The sequence below is a fragment of the Lampetra fluviatilis genome, chromosome 5 (assembly GCF_964198595.1).
Source record: "Lampetra fluviatilis chromosome 5, kcLamFluv1.1, whole genome shotgun sequence".
NCBI classification, from domain to species: Eukaryota; Metazoa; Chordata; class Hyperoartia; order Petromyzontiformes; family Petromyzontidae; genus Lampetra; species Lampetra fluviatilis.
The window spans coordinates 22,786,160-22,802,082 of NC_136279.1; the positions used below are offsets into that span (position 1 = coordinate 22,786,160).

General features: G+C 49.5%; 1 protein-coding gene across 4 annotated transcripts in view; it reads left to right on the forward strand.

Moving 5' to 3' along the window:
* Positions 1–15,923, forward strand: part of DEPTOR (DEP domain containing MTOR interacting protein) — a 72,500-nt gene that overhangs the window by 353 nt on the left and 56,224 nt on the right. For 2 of the 4 annotated variants that reach the window (XM_078857200.1, XM_078857197.1), the window contains exons 1-2: positions 3,999–4,131; positions 12,183–12,274. In XM_078857200.1, the coding sequence (XP_078713326.1) occupies positions 12,201–12,274 (74 nt within the window). In that variant the 5' untranslated portion in view covers positions 3,999–4,131; positions 12,183–12,200. Of the gene's footprint in view, positions 1–3,998; positions 4,132–12,182; positions 12,275–15,923 lie in introns of those variants that run through there. The other 2 variants (XM_078857198.1, XM_078857199.1) reach the window with 2 other exon arrangements.

The window sequence follows — 15,923 nt, forward strand, 5'->3', positions numbered from 1 at the left end:
AAATATAATCCCAGCAACCTACTCATATATCAAGCCAAATGCGGTATTCCTGTTTTGTCTTATAGACTATTGTGGAAAGTGCGGTTAATGAACACTTACTGAGAGGCTGGGATAGTGTACCTGGAGGTGGTGTGGTTAGCCCAACGCCTGAGTTAAAAAAAAAAATTCCCCAGTGCTGGTTTAAGGCTGAGTCAACCTTGGGGAGGCTGTGGAACAATTCAGATACCACTTGCCATTGATGTGGCAAGTGGGATCAAACTAAGGGTGCCCATGTCCGTAGCATGTGCCAACCAAAACGCCACAGCTCCCCACAAGACCACGGCATGACCAAGGCAAAGGCATATCCACACCCAGCCACCCACCCAGCCACCCACTCATACACCAAAGCATATCAACACTTAGCCACCCACCCAGCCAACCACCTATACACCAAGGCATATACACACCCACCCCCACCTTCATTCCTGCCGAATCCACGTCCAGCCAGCCCCTTACACTTACACCCAGCCAGACCCACAAAATACCACCTCTAACCTACAGGTGACACCAGTGGCTTTGGCCACGATGGCATATTGATCCGACCCAGAAACAAATGTATTAACCCAGACACTTACTCACACACCAAGGCATATCTCCACTCACCACGTCCACACAACCAGTCACCCAAACTCCCTAAATCATGGGTTTGCAACCAGGGGCTGCTGCTGAGCGCGGCTCTTTGGGTGCCCTCTTGCGGGCAGTCGTTTAAAAAACAAACTTTAAATCTTTAAACACAATTTAATGCAAAGGATAAGCAATGTATAAAATATGACAGGCATTAATGGTCAATATGGAATGTCTTGGTGACAACATGTACAGCAGTCCAACTGTATTGTGTTTGTGTACAACACGTGCGATGCGGCTCTCAAACTGTTTTGACCAAAGACAAAAACAAATGACTGCCGAGTCCTGTCCTAAGGGGCCGTCCATAAATGACGTCACGCGATTTTGGAGGATTTTTGACCCCCCCCTCCCCTTCGTCACACGACGTCACAAAAAGTCTAATATTACGTCACAAAACTCTGCCCCCCCCCCAAATTAAACATGCTTCAAATCGCTTTAAACTATTGTCATTGTAGTGCGTATTTAATGTGCCGCTGCACTCTAATGTTGTAAGAGAAAACATTTAGTAAAAAGTATATTTAATTAAGTAGAACGTGTTGTCTATATTTATTTAAAGTTGCGCATTTTGATGTGACGTCACATTTCTCACCCCCCCCCTCGTCACACATCGTCACAAATGTCTGACCCCCCCCCCCTAGGTGCGTGACGTCATTTATGGACGGCCCCTAAAGCCATCAAACACTAAGACAGCCAGCGTCCCATCACCATCCACCCACTCTTACAGAGACAAAGATCACCCCCCCCCCCGTCTGAGCGTGTGCCAGTACCTCGCCCGGCCGCCTTTGTATCCCTCGTGGCGATTTAATGCACACTGGTCCAGATACTCATTTGAGGCCGAGTCGATCTAGGGCAGGCCCACGACCGGCTCAGATAACCGTCACTGCTGTTGGCCGAGTTGAATGTGCGTAGGAAAACAGTCCCCGAGTTACGACAGTTCGTCTTACGATTTATTCGATCTTACGATGGCGATATCGACAAAATTAATGTTAAAGTGTGTATAGCAGATAGGATTGTTTCCTGAAAAAACGTTCTATTAAATTGCAGTTCATATAGGTATGCTAAGAATTTACCTTGGTTTTTTTTACTTTACATTTTACTGTGCAATACAGTATTATAATTAATATTACACACAGTATATAGTTTATACAGTACGGTATTGTAAATTGCTCTGTTTTTGCTAAATTATCACAATTTTTTAAGACTCCTAGGTAGGCCATCTTCGACTTACGACATTTTTTACTTACGATGGGGTCGTCGGAACGCATCTCCATCGTAAGTAGAGGACGGCCACTCACACCCACCCCCCCTTCACACACGAACTCGAACCATCCCCCACAGCTTCCCACGTGCTTAGACCCACGCCCCCGACTCAGCTGTACACACACAATGCCTAAAATAAGACGCAAAGTCCCTCCATATAGCCTCGTTAAAGATTGTTTGGGGCAAGTGGGGTTAGCTAGCACATACACACACACAACACCCTACCAGCTAATGCACACAGACTCATACTCAGCTACTCACCCCTACACACACACACAAAGACCCCCCATTTAGCCTTAAAAGACTGTAGGGGCAAGTGCTGTTAGCGAGCACCTATTAGGGCCGGCACGGCACACGAGGGGGTGGGTGGCCAGCACCACACCCGACAGCCTTTGTCTCCCTAGTGGCGATGTTTACTACACACCACACCAGGTACTCATTTTAGGCTGAGTCGACCTAGGGGAGGCCCAGGACCGGTTCAGATAATCGTCACTGGTGTTGGCCGTGAGCGGGAATCGAACCCGGGTCGCCGGGTTCGTAGCGCAGTGCGCGAACCTCTACACTACCGCTTCCCCACACACACGCACACAGAGACACAGACACCCTACACACACACACGCACACAGACACACAGACACACACACACACGCAGACACACACCCACATACCTACCTACCAACACCCACACACCCAGCCCCTGACCACCCTCATGCACCCACACATACAACTCCATCAACACACACCCACCACACACACACACCACAACAACACCCACCACCACACACCCACCACCACACACACACACACCACCACCACACACCACCATACACACACAACACCCACCACACACACGCAACCACACACCACCCACCACCACCCACCACCAAACAACACCACACACAACCCACCACACACACAACCGACACCCACCACCACACACACCACACACCACCACACACACCACAACACCCACCCCCACCACACACCACCACACACACACAACCGACACCCACCACCACCCAACATCACACACACACACAACACACACCACACACACACACCACAACACTCACAACCACACACACCATCACACACACACAACCGACTCCCACCACCACACACCCACCACAACACCCACCACCACAACACCCACCACCCACCACAACACCCACCACCACCACACACACACAACACACATACACCCACCACCCAACACCACACACACCACAACACACACACAACCAACCACTACACACTCCACACACACACAACCACCCACCACACACACACCCCACCACCACCCACCACCACACACACACAACCCACACCCACCACCACTCACCACCACAAAAAACACCCACCACACACACCCACCACCACACACACCACAACACACACACAACCACTCACCACACAACACCCACCACACACCCACCACCACACACACACCCACACCAACCCAAAACACACACCACCCACCACACACACACAACACCCACCACCACCACACACACACCCACCCACACCCACAACAACAACACCCACCACCCACCACCACACACACACCCACCACATACACACAACACCCACCACCACCACCCACACACCCACCACACACACACAACACCCACCACCCATACACACAACAACATCCACCACACACCCACCACAACACCCACCACACACACACACGACACCCACCACAACACCCACCACACACACACAACCGACACCCACCACCACATACACACACCACAACACCCACCACACACACACTCCCACACACGACACCCACCACCCACCCACCACACACACACAACCGACACCCACCACCACACACACACACCACAACACACACCACACACACACGACACCCACCACCCACCCACCACACACACACAACCGACACCCACCACCACACACACACACCACAACACACACCACACACACGACACCCACCATCCACCCACCACACACACAACCGACACCCATCACCACACACACACACAACCGACACCCACCACCACACACACACAACCGACACCCACCACCACACACACATCCACGACACCCACCAAACTCGCCCTCCCACTCTCTCTCTCTGGCCCCCATCCCCCGCCACCAGCGACCCTCAACAACAGCGAACCCCTCCACCACCACCATCACCACCACCCCGAGCCGGGCCAGCGGATCCCTCTCCTCCTCCTGGTGTGTAAAGCGCACGGACCAACACCGCCAGCTGCCTATGCTCTCTATGATTGTGCTGCTGCTGTTGTTGTTGTTGTGGTGGTTGTTGTTGTGTTTACCGCCTGCTGCTTGTAGCTGTAGCCGCAATTGCTCAATGCCGCCACGCTCCAGCCGAGTTCCTGGCACGGGGTGGTGGCGGTGGTGGTGGTGGTGGCCGCCTTCCTCGAGAGCCACACGCGGTTCACTGGCGCCTGGACTGTCCCCCCCTCCCTCCCGTGTTGGTGTTGTTGTTGTTGTTGTCTGTGTGTTGTTGTGTTGTGTCTGTGTTGGTGTTGTGTTTGTGTGTTGTCTGTGTTGTTGTCTGTGTGTTGTTGTGCTGTGTCTGTGTGTTGGTGTTGTTGACTGTGTGTTGGTGTTGTTGACTGTGTGTTGTTGTTGACTGTGTGTTGTTGTCTGTGTGTTGTTGTCTGTGTGTTGTGTCTGTGTTGGTGTTGTTGTATGTGTGTTGTGTCTGTGTGTTGTTGTTGTCTGTGTGTTGTGTCTGTGTTGGTGTTGTTGTCTGTGTGTTGTGTCTGTGTGTTGTTGTTGTCTGTGTGTTGTTGTTGTCTGTGTGTTTTTGTCTGTGTGTTGTGTCTGTGTGTTGTGTCTGTTGGTGTTGTTGACTGTGTGTTGTTGACTGTGTGTTGTTATCTGTGTGTTGGTGTCTGTGTGTTGTCTGTGTGTTGTTGACTGTGTGTTGTGTGTGTGTTGTTGACTGTGTGTTGTGTGTGGTTTTAGTGTGCGCTGTGTGTGGTTTTAGTGTGTGCTGTGTGTGGTTTTAGTGTGTGCTGTGTGTGGTTTTAGTGTGTGCTGTGTGTGGTTTTAGTGTGTGCTGTGTGTGGTTTTAGTGTGTGCTGTGTGTGGTTTTAGTGTGTGCTGTGTGTGGTTTTAGTGTGTGCTGTGTGTGGTTTTAGTGTGTGCTGTGTGTGGTTTTAGTGTGTGCTGTGTGTGGTTTTATTGTGTGCTGTGTGTGGTTTTAATGTGTGCTGTGTGTGGTTTTAGTGTGTGCTGTGTGTGGTTTTAGTGTGTGCTGTGTGTGGTTTTAATGTGTGCTGTGTGTGGTTTTAATGTGTGCTGTGTGTGGTTTTAGTGTGTGCTGTGTGTGGTTTTAGTGTGTACTGTGTGTGGTTTTAGTGTGTGCTGTGTGTGGTTTTAGTGTGCGCTGTGTGTGGTTTTAATGTGTGCTGTGTGTGGTTTTAGTGTGTGCTGTGTGTGGTTTTAGTGTGCGCTGTGTGTGGTTTTAATGTGTGCTGTGTGTGGTTTTAGTGTGTACTGTGTGTGGTTTTAGTGTGCGCTGTGTGTGGTTTTAGTGTGTGCTGTGTGTGGTTTTAGTGTGTGCTGTGTGTGGTTTTAGTGTGTGCTGTGTGTGGTTTTAGTGTGTGCTGTGTGTGGTTTTAATGTGTGCTGTGTGTGGTTTTAGTGTGCGCTGTGTGTGGTTTTAGTGTGTACTGTGTGTGGTTTTAGTGTGCGCTGTGTGTGGTTTTAATGTGTGCTGTGTGTGGTTTTAGTGTGTGCTGTGTGTGGTTTTAGTGTGTGCTGTGTGTGGTTTTAGTGTGTGCTGTGTGTGGTTTTAGTGTGTGCTGTGTGTGGTTTTAGTGTGTGCTGTGTGTGGTTTTAGTGTGTGCTGTGTGTGGTTTTAGTGTGTGCTGTGTGTGGTTTTAGTGTGTGCTGTGTGTGGTTTTAGTGTGCGCTGTGTGTGGTTTTATTGTGTGCTGTGTGTGGTTTTATTGTGTGCTGTGTGTGGTTTTATTGTGTGCTGTGTGTGGTTTTAGTGTGCGCTGTGTGTGGTTTTAGTGTGCGCTGTGTGTGGTTTTAGTGTGTGCTGTGTGTGGTTTTAGTGTGTGCTGTGTGTGGTTTTAGTGTGCGCTGTGTGTGGTTTTATTGTGTGCTGTGTGTGGTTTTAGTGTGCGCTGTGTGTGGTTTTAGTGTGTGCTGTGTGTGGTTTTAGTGTGTGCTGTGTGTGGTTTTAGTGTGCGCTGTGTGTGGTTTTATTGTGTGCTGTGTGTGGTTTTAGTGTGTGCTGTGTGTGGTTTTAGTGTGCGCTGTGTGTGGTTTTAGTGTGTGCTGTGTGTGGTTTTAGTGTGTGCTGTGTGTGGTTTTAGTGTGCGCTGTGTGTGGTTTTAGTGTGCGCTGTGTGTGGTTTTATTGTGTGCTGTGTGTGGTTTTAGTGTGCGCTGTGTGTGGTTTTAGTGTGTGCTGTGTGTGGTTTTAGTGTGCGCTGTGTGTGGTTTTATTGTGTGCTGTGTGTGGTTTTAGTGTGTGCTGTGTGTGGTTTTATTGTGTGCTGTGTGTGGTTTTAGTGTGCGCTGTGTGTGGTTTTATTGTGTGCTGTGTGTGGTTTTAGTGTGCGCTGTGTGGTTTTAGTGTGCGCTGTGTGTGGTTTTAGTGTGTGCTGTGTGTGGTTTTAGTGTGTGCTGTGTGTGGTTTTATTGTGTGCTGTGTGTGGTTTTAGTGTGTGCCGTGTGTGGTTTTAGTGTGCGCTGTGTGTGGTTTTAGTGTGTGCTGTGTGTGGTTTTAGTGTGCGCTGTGTGTGGTTTTAGTGTGTGCTGTGTGTGGTTTTAGTGTGTGCTGTGTGTGGTTTTAGTGTGTGCTGTGTGTGGTTTTAGTGTGTGCTGTGTGTGGTTTTAGTGTGTGCTGTGTGTGGTTTTAGTGTGTGCCGTGTGTGGTTTTAGTGTGTGCTGTGTGTGGTTTTGCGAACTGTCCTATGTTTATGCATCAACGTGTGAATGGCTGTATGTGTGTACAATGTGTACTATGTTGTGTGTCTGTACTCTGCATGTTTGTAGTGTTTTTTTGCTCTTTGCGTTCTGTGTGCTCCGCTGTGTGCAAAAATATATTATCGTGTTTTTATGCAGGTCCTGCACGTGTTTCCGAGCGTGTGCTCTGCACAAGTTTGCATGCATTTACATTTTGCTGTGTCTGCAGTTTGCAGTGTGTGTGTTTTTCAGTGTTATGGTTCTGTGTAAGAGTTTATATGTTGTCTGTGTATAGTGAATGTGTGTTGTGCCAATTTGCACACTTAATTTGTGCGCTTTTTAAACATTATTTTTGACTGTGTACACTCTTGTGTTACAAGGATACATTTTGTGTGTTTGTGCAGTGTATTTGTGTACGCAAGTGCTATCTTTGTGTGTGCATGTAAGTGCGAACTGTTCTCAGCATTTGTGTGTGTGGGGAGCGGTGGTGTAGTGGTTAGCGCACTGTGTGTGTGTGTGGGGAGCAGTGGTGTAGTGGTTAATGTACTGTGTGAGTGTGTGGGGGGGGGAGCGGTGGTGTAGTGGTTAGCGCACTGTGTGTGTGTGTGTGGGAGCAGTGGTGTAGTGGTTAATGTACTGTGTGAGTGTGTGGGGGGGGAGCGGTGGTGTAGTGGTTAGCGCACTGTGTGTGTGTGTGGGGAGCGGTGGTGTAGTGGTTAATGTACTGTGTGAGTGTGTGGGGGGGGGAGCGGTGGTGTAGTGGTTAGCGCACTGTGTGAGTGTTTGTGGGGAGCGGTGGTGTAGTGGTTAGCGCACTGTGTGAGTGTGTGTGGGGAGCGGTGGTGTAGTGGTTAGCGCACTGTGTGAGTGTGTGGGGGGGAGCGGTGGTGTAGTGGTTAGCGCACTGTGTGAGTGTGTGTGGGGAGCGGTGGTGTAGTGGTTAGCGCACTGTGTGAGTGTGTGGGGGGGGAGCGGTGGTGTAGTGGTTAGCGCACTGTGTGAGTGTGTGTGTGGGGAGCGGTGGTGTCGTGGTTAGCGCACTGTGTGAGTGTGTGGGGGGGAGCGGTGGTGTAGTGGTTAGCCTACTGTGTGAGTGTGTGGGGGGGGAGCGGTGGTGTAGTGGTTAGCGCACTGTGTGAGTGTTTGTGGGGAGCGGTGGTGTAGTGGTTAGCGCACTGTGTGAGTGTGTGTGGGGAGCGGTGGTGTAGTGGTTAGCGCACTGTGTGAGTGTGTGGGGGGGAGCGGTGGTGTAGTGGTTAGCGCACTGTGTGAGTGTGTGTGGGGAGCGGTGGTGTAGTGGTTAGCGCACTGTGTGAGTGTGTGGGGGGGGAGCGGTGGTGTAGTGGTTAGCGCACTGTGTGAGTGTGTGTGTGGGGAGCGGTGGTGTCGTGGTTAGCGCACTGTGTGAGTGTGTGGGGGGGAGCGGTGGTGTAGTGGTTAGCCTACTGTGTGAGTGTGTGGGGGGGGAGCGGTGGTGTAGTGGTTAGCGCACTGTGTGAGTGTGTGTGTGGGGAGCGGTGGTGTCGTGGTTAGCGCACTGTGTGAGTGTGTGTGGGGAGCGGTGGTGTAGTGGTTAGCGCACTGTGTGAGTGTGTGTGGGGAGCGGTGGTGTAGTGGTTAGCGCACTGTGTGAGTGTGTGTGGGGAGCGGTGGTGTAGTGGTTAGCACACTGTGTGAGTGTGTGTGGGGAGCGGTGGTGTAGTGGTTAGCGCACTGTGTGAGTGTGTGTGGGGAGCGGTGGTGTAGTGGTTAGCGCACTGTGTGAGTGTGTGTGGGGAGCGGTGGTGTAGTGGTTAGCACACTGTGTGAGTGTGTGTGGGGAGCGGTGGTGTAGTGGTTAACGCACTGTGTGAGTGTGTGTGGGGAGCGGTGGTGTAGTGGTTAGCGCACTGTGTGAGTGTGTGTGGGGAGCGGTGGTGTAGTGGTTAGCGCACTGTGTGAGTGTGTGTGGGGAGCGGTGGTGTAGTGTTTAGCGCACTGTGTGAGTGTGTGGGGGGGGAGCGGTGGTGTAGTGGTTAGCGCACTGTGTGAGTGTGTGTGGGGAGCGGTGGTGTAGTGGTTAGCGCACTGTGTGAGTGTGTGTGGAGGGAGCGGTGGTACAGTGGTTAGCGCTACGCTGCGCTACGACCCTGGCCACCCAGGTTCAATTCCTGCTCACGGCCAACACCAAGTGACAATGATCTGAACCGGTCCTGGGACTCCCCTAGGTCGACTAAGCCTCAAATTAGTACCTGGTGCAATGGTGTGTAAACATCGCCACTGGGGAGACAAAGGCGGCCGGGCGCAGTCTTTGCCACCCACCCCCTCGTGTGCCGTGCCGGCCTTCGTAGGTGCTCGCTAACAGCACTTGCCCCTATAGTCTGTTAAGGCTACACGTGGGGGGGGTTCTTTGTCTTTGTGCACCTCGATTACTCCACCAGAATGATTTTGACTTCACTAACTTCACGGCCGACTGAAGTCGCAGCTCACGGGGTTGTTCTTGGCATTTGGTGCAGGCTGTTTCGCACGTTGCTGGATTTAATCGGCGCACGTGGAAAAGTGTGCACAGGTAGAAAGCTGGATAACGTGAGAGAGAAAATCTTTCTGGCTGAGAAACTCAATTCCTCTCCAATGTGTGTGTGTTAGAGACAGAGCAAGACTATCAGTGGAGACTCAAGTTGTGTGAAAACTTACAGCGACGGACACAGCACGTCGGATTGTTGAATTCCCAGCGCACATGTGCTGCCTATCTTGCTCCAGGCTGTGTGTGCGAGGGTTGACAGATTGCTTTAATAAATGGCTCACAATCATCCAGCATAACCACGCTGGACACAGTGTGCGTTTGAATGCAGTACAGAACCAGAGTACGGTAACACATTGCAATCCGTGTAATGCACAGCCCTTTGCCAATCCATTGATGGATTGAAGGTCTCTCCCGAAAGCCATGCGAGTCGTGGGGGCTCTTTGACCATACTTCACCACGCTGGTCAGTGCGAGCGGATTGGTGACGTTGGCGAGGGGGCAGAACTGGTTCGGATAATACCACTGATGTTAGCTGTGGCTGGGAATCGAACTTGGAATGGGGGCACCGCGGTGGCGAGATGTTAACTACCTTACTAGCTATACAGGAGGTCGTGGGTTCGATCACTTCCCTGACGCCTGTTGAATATTTGGAGTTTGTCTCTGCGACCACGTGGTCGCGTGCATTTTTTTTCTGGGTCCTCCAGTTTATCCCTCCATTTAGAAACATGCGCTTAGAGTATCAGGCTGCGTAACATTTCCACGTGATAAGCCACTTCATTGAGCTGTCGTTTGTGATACCCGGTCGCTTATGAAAAAAATAACTTTTCCCGGTAAAATAAAAAAAATCGTGTAGTAGTTTAATATTTCAGAGATTCTTGACAATCTGTGAGGCTTTCCTATGTTAAAGGAGGAAGGGCATTATTGTGAAAGTATCACATAACAGAACAACACACAAGGAGTAAAAACTAAAAAATGTGCACATACGAAGCATATCCTTTACTACCTCGGCTGCTCTGATTTTCCACGTGATAAGCTACTTAGTTGAGCTATCATTGTGGCCAGGTCACTTCTGAAAAAATATATATAGCTCAGTAGGCCTTATCTGGTCAAATATAAAAAAAATCGTTCAATAGTTATATTGGTGGGTTTGTAACGCGCTGTGGCTAACCGCTGTGCCACCGCTCCGCCAACAACTTGGCACTGTCACTTATCTCGTAAGTCTTGATACAGGCGCAGGTGAGATAAGTTAAGAGAGCCTGCTGAGACAAAGATCTTTTGCATAAGACGCGTGGGGACAGGGCAAAGACGTGAATGAGAACCAGAGCAGCAATCCGGTGTCAGAAAAAAAAACTGCGCGAAAATAAACGGCGACGTTTATAAAATGTGTGAAAATGCAGTTGATGGTTACGACAATATATCGGCTCTCATGTGTGCATCAAATTAAAAACTATGACGATGAAATACAGTTGTCATGCAAATAAAGCAACACTAATGATTAAGTGGTTTTATGGAACATGTTCCATGCTACATACATGAAGTGCCACCTACACAAGACCACGAGCAGTGAATGTTAATGTTGGTATCTAGTCGTGTGTACCCGAATGTGTACGATGGAATTAATGTTCAATGTGTGTACGATTATGTAAGTTGATAATGAAAAGCCTTCTTTATAAAAAAAAATTATACCCGTTCTCCCCTTATGACCCTTAGTTGTAATTGCCAGTAATGCATTACAGTGCCTGCGTTAATTACAGCGGCTTAGTCCATATAACATAGTCCCGAGGCATTAATTGAATGTGATGGCTGGACCCTACAGAATACTTTAACAAGTCACTTTTATTCTGGATGAGATCAGCATGCACAGATTGTTTGGTAATTACCTGTCGTAAATCCTCACTTATCCGTCCGTAGCTTTGCATCGGCGCTCATGAAATGTGGACAGTGCTATTAAGAGTCGGTCACCGTGGATTTATTTTGCATTGTACATCATACACGAGTGTAACATTACATAGCTAACGACTTTTCTTGTGAGATGAGAAGCACAGAACAAACGACTGCAATCCGTTGGTTGGACTGGCAAATTCTATTTAGGAAGAATTTATATGATTTCTTTCCTGGGTTTTCATAGGATGGAGCAGTGCTGCAGTAGTTAGCGCACTGCACTATGAACCTGATGGTTCTAAGTTTGATTCCCGGCCATGGCTAGTGTCAGGAACGAGTGATATCTGTACTGGCCCTAGTCCCCAAAGTGGAGAATAACGCCGAAACAGCCACCATGACCAGCACGGTGTGGAGGCTTCCAGCGAGCACTGCATTGACAAACGGCTGTAAATGATTTAAAAACCATGTTTTTATTAACAGTTTGGCTGGAGTGTTGAAGGCACTGTGCTGTGCACACGAACTGTATATTTTGTTATATACATGCAGTGCCAATGGCCACATTGCTCAGAATATGCCCGATTTCATTGGATCTCAGAAGCTAAGCTCTTTTCAACGTGGAAAGTGCTTGGAAGAGAAACCACCGTACACAAAGTGTTGCCATCGGCTGTGGCGGGGGGGGGCTACCAGGTAGTGGGCAGTGCAGGAGAAAATCAATTACTTCTCGGCTTCCCACCTTGACCAACCTGCACTGACCAGTGTGGTGAAGTATGATGGAAATAACCTCCATGTGGCACGGGGAGGCCCTCATCCGACGGTGGATTGACGTAATGCGGTGGGACTGACATTCACGTGCATGTGCACATGGCACACTGTAGCCATCGGTCAAACCTACACATGATGTCATAGGCATTAATATCGCTTGGAACGTGTGTTTTTGCGCGTGTGTGATTCCAGGACGGACTAAAGAGAATCATGGACGACACAGGGCCCATGCTGAATAAGGACTCGATCGACATGAAAGTCTTCCTTATCGGCGATCAGCTACGGTAATTCCGGACAATCGTAGCTGCAATTATATAATTGTTTATTTTGATGGCAGGGCACCTGAAGTGAACCAGTGGGATGATCTCACTAACGTTCCCAACGCGGAGCCAGCTAAGTGGAAGAGAGTGAGAGGTACGGGTCCATTTACAGGGTCTATAATTAGCGCCCTCCGGAAAAACCTCAATTCACAGCACGGCGATACAGTACGGAATGGTGCTGTGAAGCAGCTGCTACACACATGGGTCGTAAAAGTAGTATGAAATTGGAAAGCTTTTCTCAAAGTTGATATCGCAATTTTTTGCATTCGCTTGGTCATGGCAAGTATGGACGACACTCACAAAGCCAGCTGCCATTGTGTTGTTGTTGTTGGTTGTGTTAGGGTTTGTCTGAGTGTAGTTTAGTGATTTCATTTTTTATTGGGAGCAGTGGCAAAGTGGTTTGCGCATTTCACTGTGAGCCCAGTGATCCGAATTCAATTCCCAGCCATGGCGAACACCACATGTGAAGTATTGGAAATGACGGCAGGAAACTCCTTGACGGGTAACACACTTCTTTTATTAAATCTTCACTTATCTCGATACAACGTGTAGTCTCTATTCTTCCGCGTACGGTCACCAGACACCGGTACAACTCGTAACCTCTTCTCTTCTTATAACACACCGTACCGAACTCGTGTAGACTCCAAGCCTCTAGCTACACACGCCTCACTCGTCTCGTGTAGACTCGCCTCGTGTAGACCCTATGCCTCTGGCTACACACACATCACTCGTCTCGTGTAGACTCTTCTCGTGTAGACCCTATGCCTCTGGCTACACACACATCACTCGTCTCGTGTAGACTCTTCTCGTGTAGACTCTATGCCTCTGGCTACACACACATCACTCGTCTCGGGTAGACTCTACGCCTCTGGCTACACCCATATCACTCGTCTCGTGTAGACTCTAGGCCCCGGCTACACACTCGGCATGCTGACACTGCATGCTCACACTACCCCCGCCTCTGGGTTACACAGAGTCCCGGTCCTCGCAGGACAGCGGGACTAGGTACCGCAGGGCCCTGGCTCTTCTTCCCGTCTTCAGTCTTCGCTGGTTACACACTCCCCGTGCGCCTGTGCGCATCCCCTTCCCCTTATATAGTCGTTCCTCCCGGGAGACGGAGCGGATGCGGACCTCGATGCGAGCATCGCTTGTTAGTGAACCAATCACAACGCGTTATCTGTACGATCCTTTTTCCCCAACGCGTGTTTCCACTCACCCACCAATCACGCCGTGCTGCCACTCGATCACTCCCACACCAGCACGTCACCGGCACCCAGCCAATCAACGCCACACAACCCACGATCCCGCGCTGACCCCTGATCCCTCACCGTCAGCGCGCGTCACCACCCACACATCCAATCACAACGCGCTGGCACCTGATCGCTACCCCAGCGCGTATCACCACTACACATGGACCACCGCAGTGATGTATGGTCAAACAGTTTATCATCCAGTCGAGGATTGACAGAGGGCTTTACATTCTTTATTATTCATTTTCTATTGAGATAAAATCTACAGATCTTTAGCTCAGATGCCATAGGGATAGCCATACTGAGTTTTGTCTTATTTACAGATTTTATTTTGCAAAGCCACAAGATGTAACCAAATCCTGCAAAAAAAACTGATTTATGAAGTCTCTAGTTTATACCAAAAGCTATATTTTACTGTAATTGTTATTTTTTCAATGCTAACCGTGAGACACACTATGCCTTGACACTCAAGCCAAAATTGTCAGCCACATTCACTGCGACATTGCATCGGCACTCGTTAAACGTTGAAAAAGTCACATCCCACTTTGGCGCTCCGAATGATCGTTCGTGTAGTACCCTATCTGTCCCTTCCCACAAATCAGAAGCCCCTCGTGGAGGTTAAGCTAGAGGGCACCAGAGCAGGTCAACATAAACACACCTCAGAAGCCCTTTTCAAATGACATCTTCCAGTAGACGGTGGCATCTTCGATCAAATTAAACGAGGATTGAAATCTTCCGGAAGTGGGTGATTCTTCCAGAAGAGGCCACAGGACGGCATCCATCTTGAGGAGATGTCACCATCTCGTGAGTTGGTGAGGCAGGCATCGTGAACAAGACTGGGGAGCGCCGTTGCTCCCAGCAGTGCCCCCGCACTCGAGCCAATGGCTCAAGCGTGGCGGCACTGCTCTGTGACTCGCGGTCAGCCTTACGCTTTCCTGGAATTGCCTGGAAGGTCGCGACCAATATCTACCTTGGATATGCGTTCCGTGTGCCGCCCCGTTTAAACACCTCAGGCGCAGCCTTCGCTGAGCACCGGATGCTACCTCGTCAAGGATGTCTGGTGCCACCTCGTCAGTTAGCCGTGAGAAACTTGGGGATGCTTGGAGGACTTCACCTCGTCATTGTCTGGCGATGCCTGGAGACCCCTGCCGAACACCACCTCGTCTTAGTCTGTAAATAATTACAGTTGCCTGCAGCGTGCCATTTGTCAATGTCCAGTGGTCCCTGAGGTTACCAGTGGGCGTGACAGTGTGGCGATACCTGGCCTTCACCTGGACAGTGCTACTTTGTCAGTGCTTGGATATAACCGAGGAAATGTTCATTGGTGTATGAACATATTCTGCAACCCTGTAACTTAGTCGACGCTGCCTTCAATCCGTAGCCTCGTCAACAATGCTTTGACCTCGAGGTCGAATCCTGCAATCAATGGAACCTCTTCAATTTTGTTTCGAACATACGATAAAGTATACTCTTTGGTTTTTTCGATAAAGTCACGTAGGTATAAAATAGAATAAATCACGACGTTTCGGGCGCAACACAAGCGTCCATCATCAGGTGGGAAAGCATGGTCTGCTGCTGAGGCAGACTGTTTTAAAATAGTCTGCCCCAGCAGCAGCAAAACCAAAGAGTATGGATTCCTGCAGTCACGAAAGCTTCAAATCAATACGATAAAGTCTAGTGAACTGCGACTTGGTTGTCACCATGTTCATCTTATGACCCGAGTTTTACGACTATGACCTCATCTCTGCTGTCACAGTCCGCTTATCCAATTGTCATTTATGCAACATTTTGCTGCTGCTGCTGCATCCAGCCACACTGTCTCTGCTCCTGTGACTGCACCTGAGTTCTAGGAGAGTGGCGTGAAACTGGGAATTGGGGGTTTCCAACCCGGCTTGGCCTACCTCCTACATGGTGTTGTTAGTGCCTCGGATGCCCCATGCCAGCCGTCCCATAGATTAGTTTTGCTACTTATGACAAGTCCCTTGCCCATGGTAAACGTAGGTGATTTCTCCAAGTCCTAGAGGTTGCCCTGGGTTAGCTGTAACTGAGTTAGGGTTTTACCATCGGGGCACTCAGCTCCGATGTACATTTTCTTTATGTTCCTTTTATACTTTGAGCCGTACTTGGATTTTCCTTTTTGAAATGTGATGTTTATAATCCTGATTACTGCGTTGATACCATTTAATTTAAAATCTCACTATCCAAGATGGATCCTAGCATACATTCTTTTTAGAGCTGTGTTTCCATGGTCTAGGAACACTTGGAGATCATTGATCACTACGTTGTGGTTTCTTGCGCGAGCCCAAAGTAACTTTCCCCCTCACCGTGAATTGTATTTTGCTGACGGCTCTGCTGTGATAAAT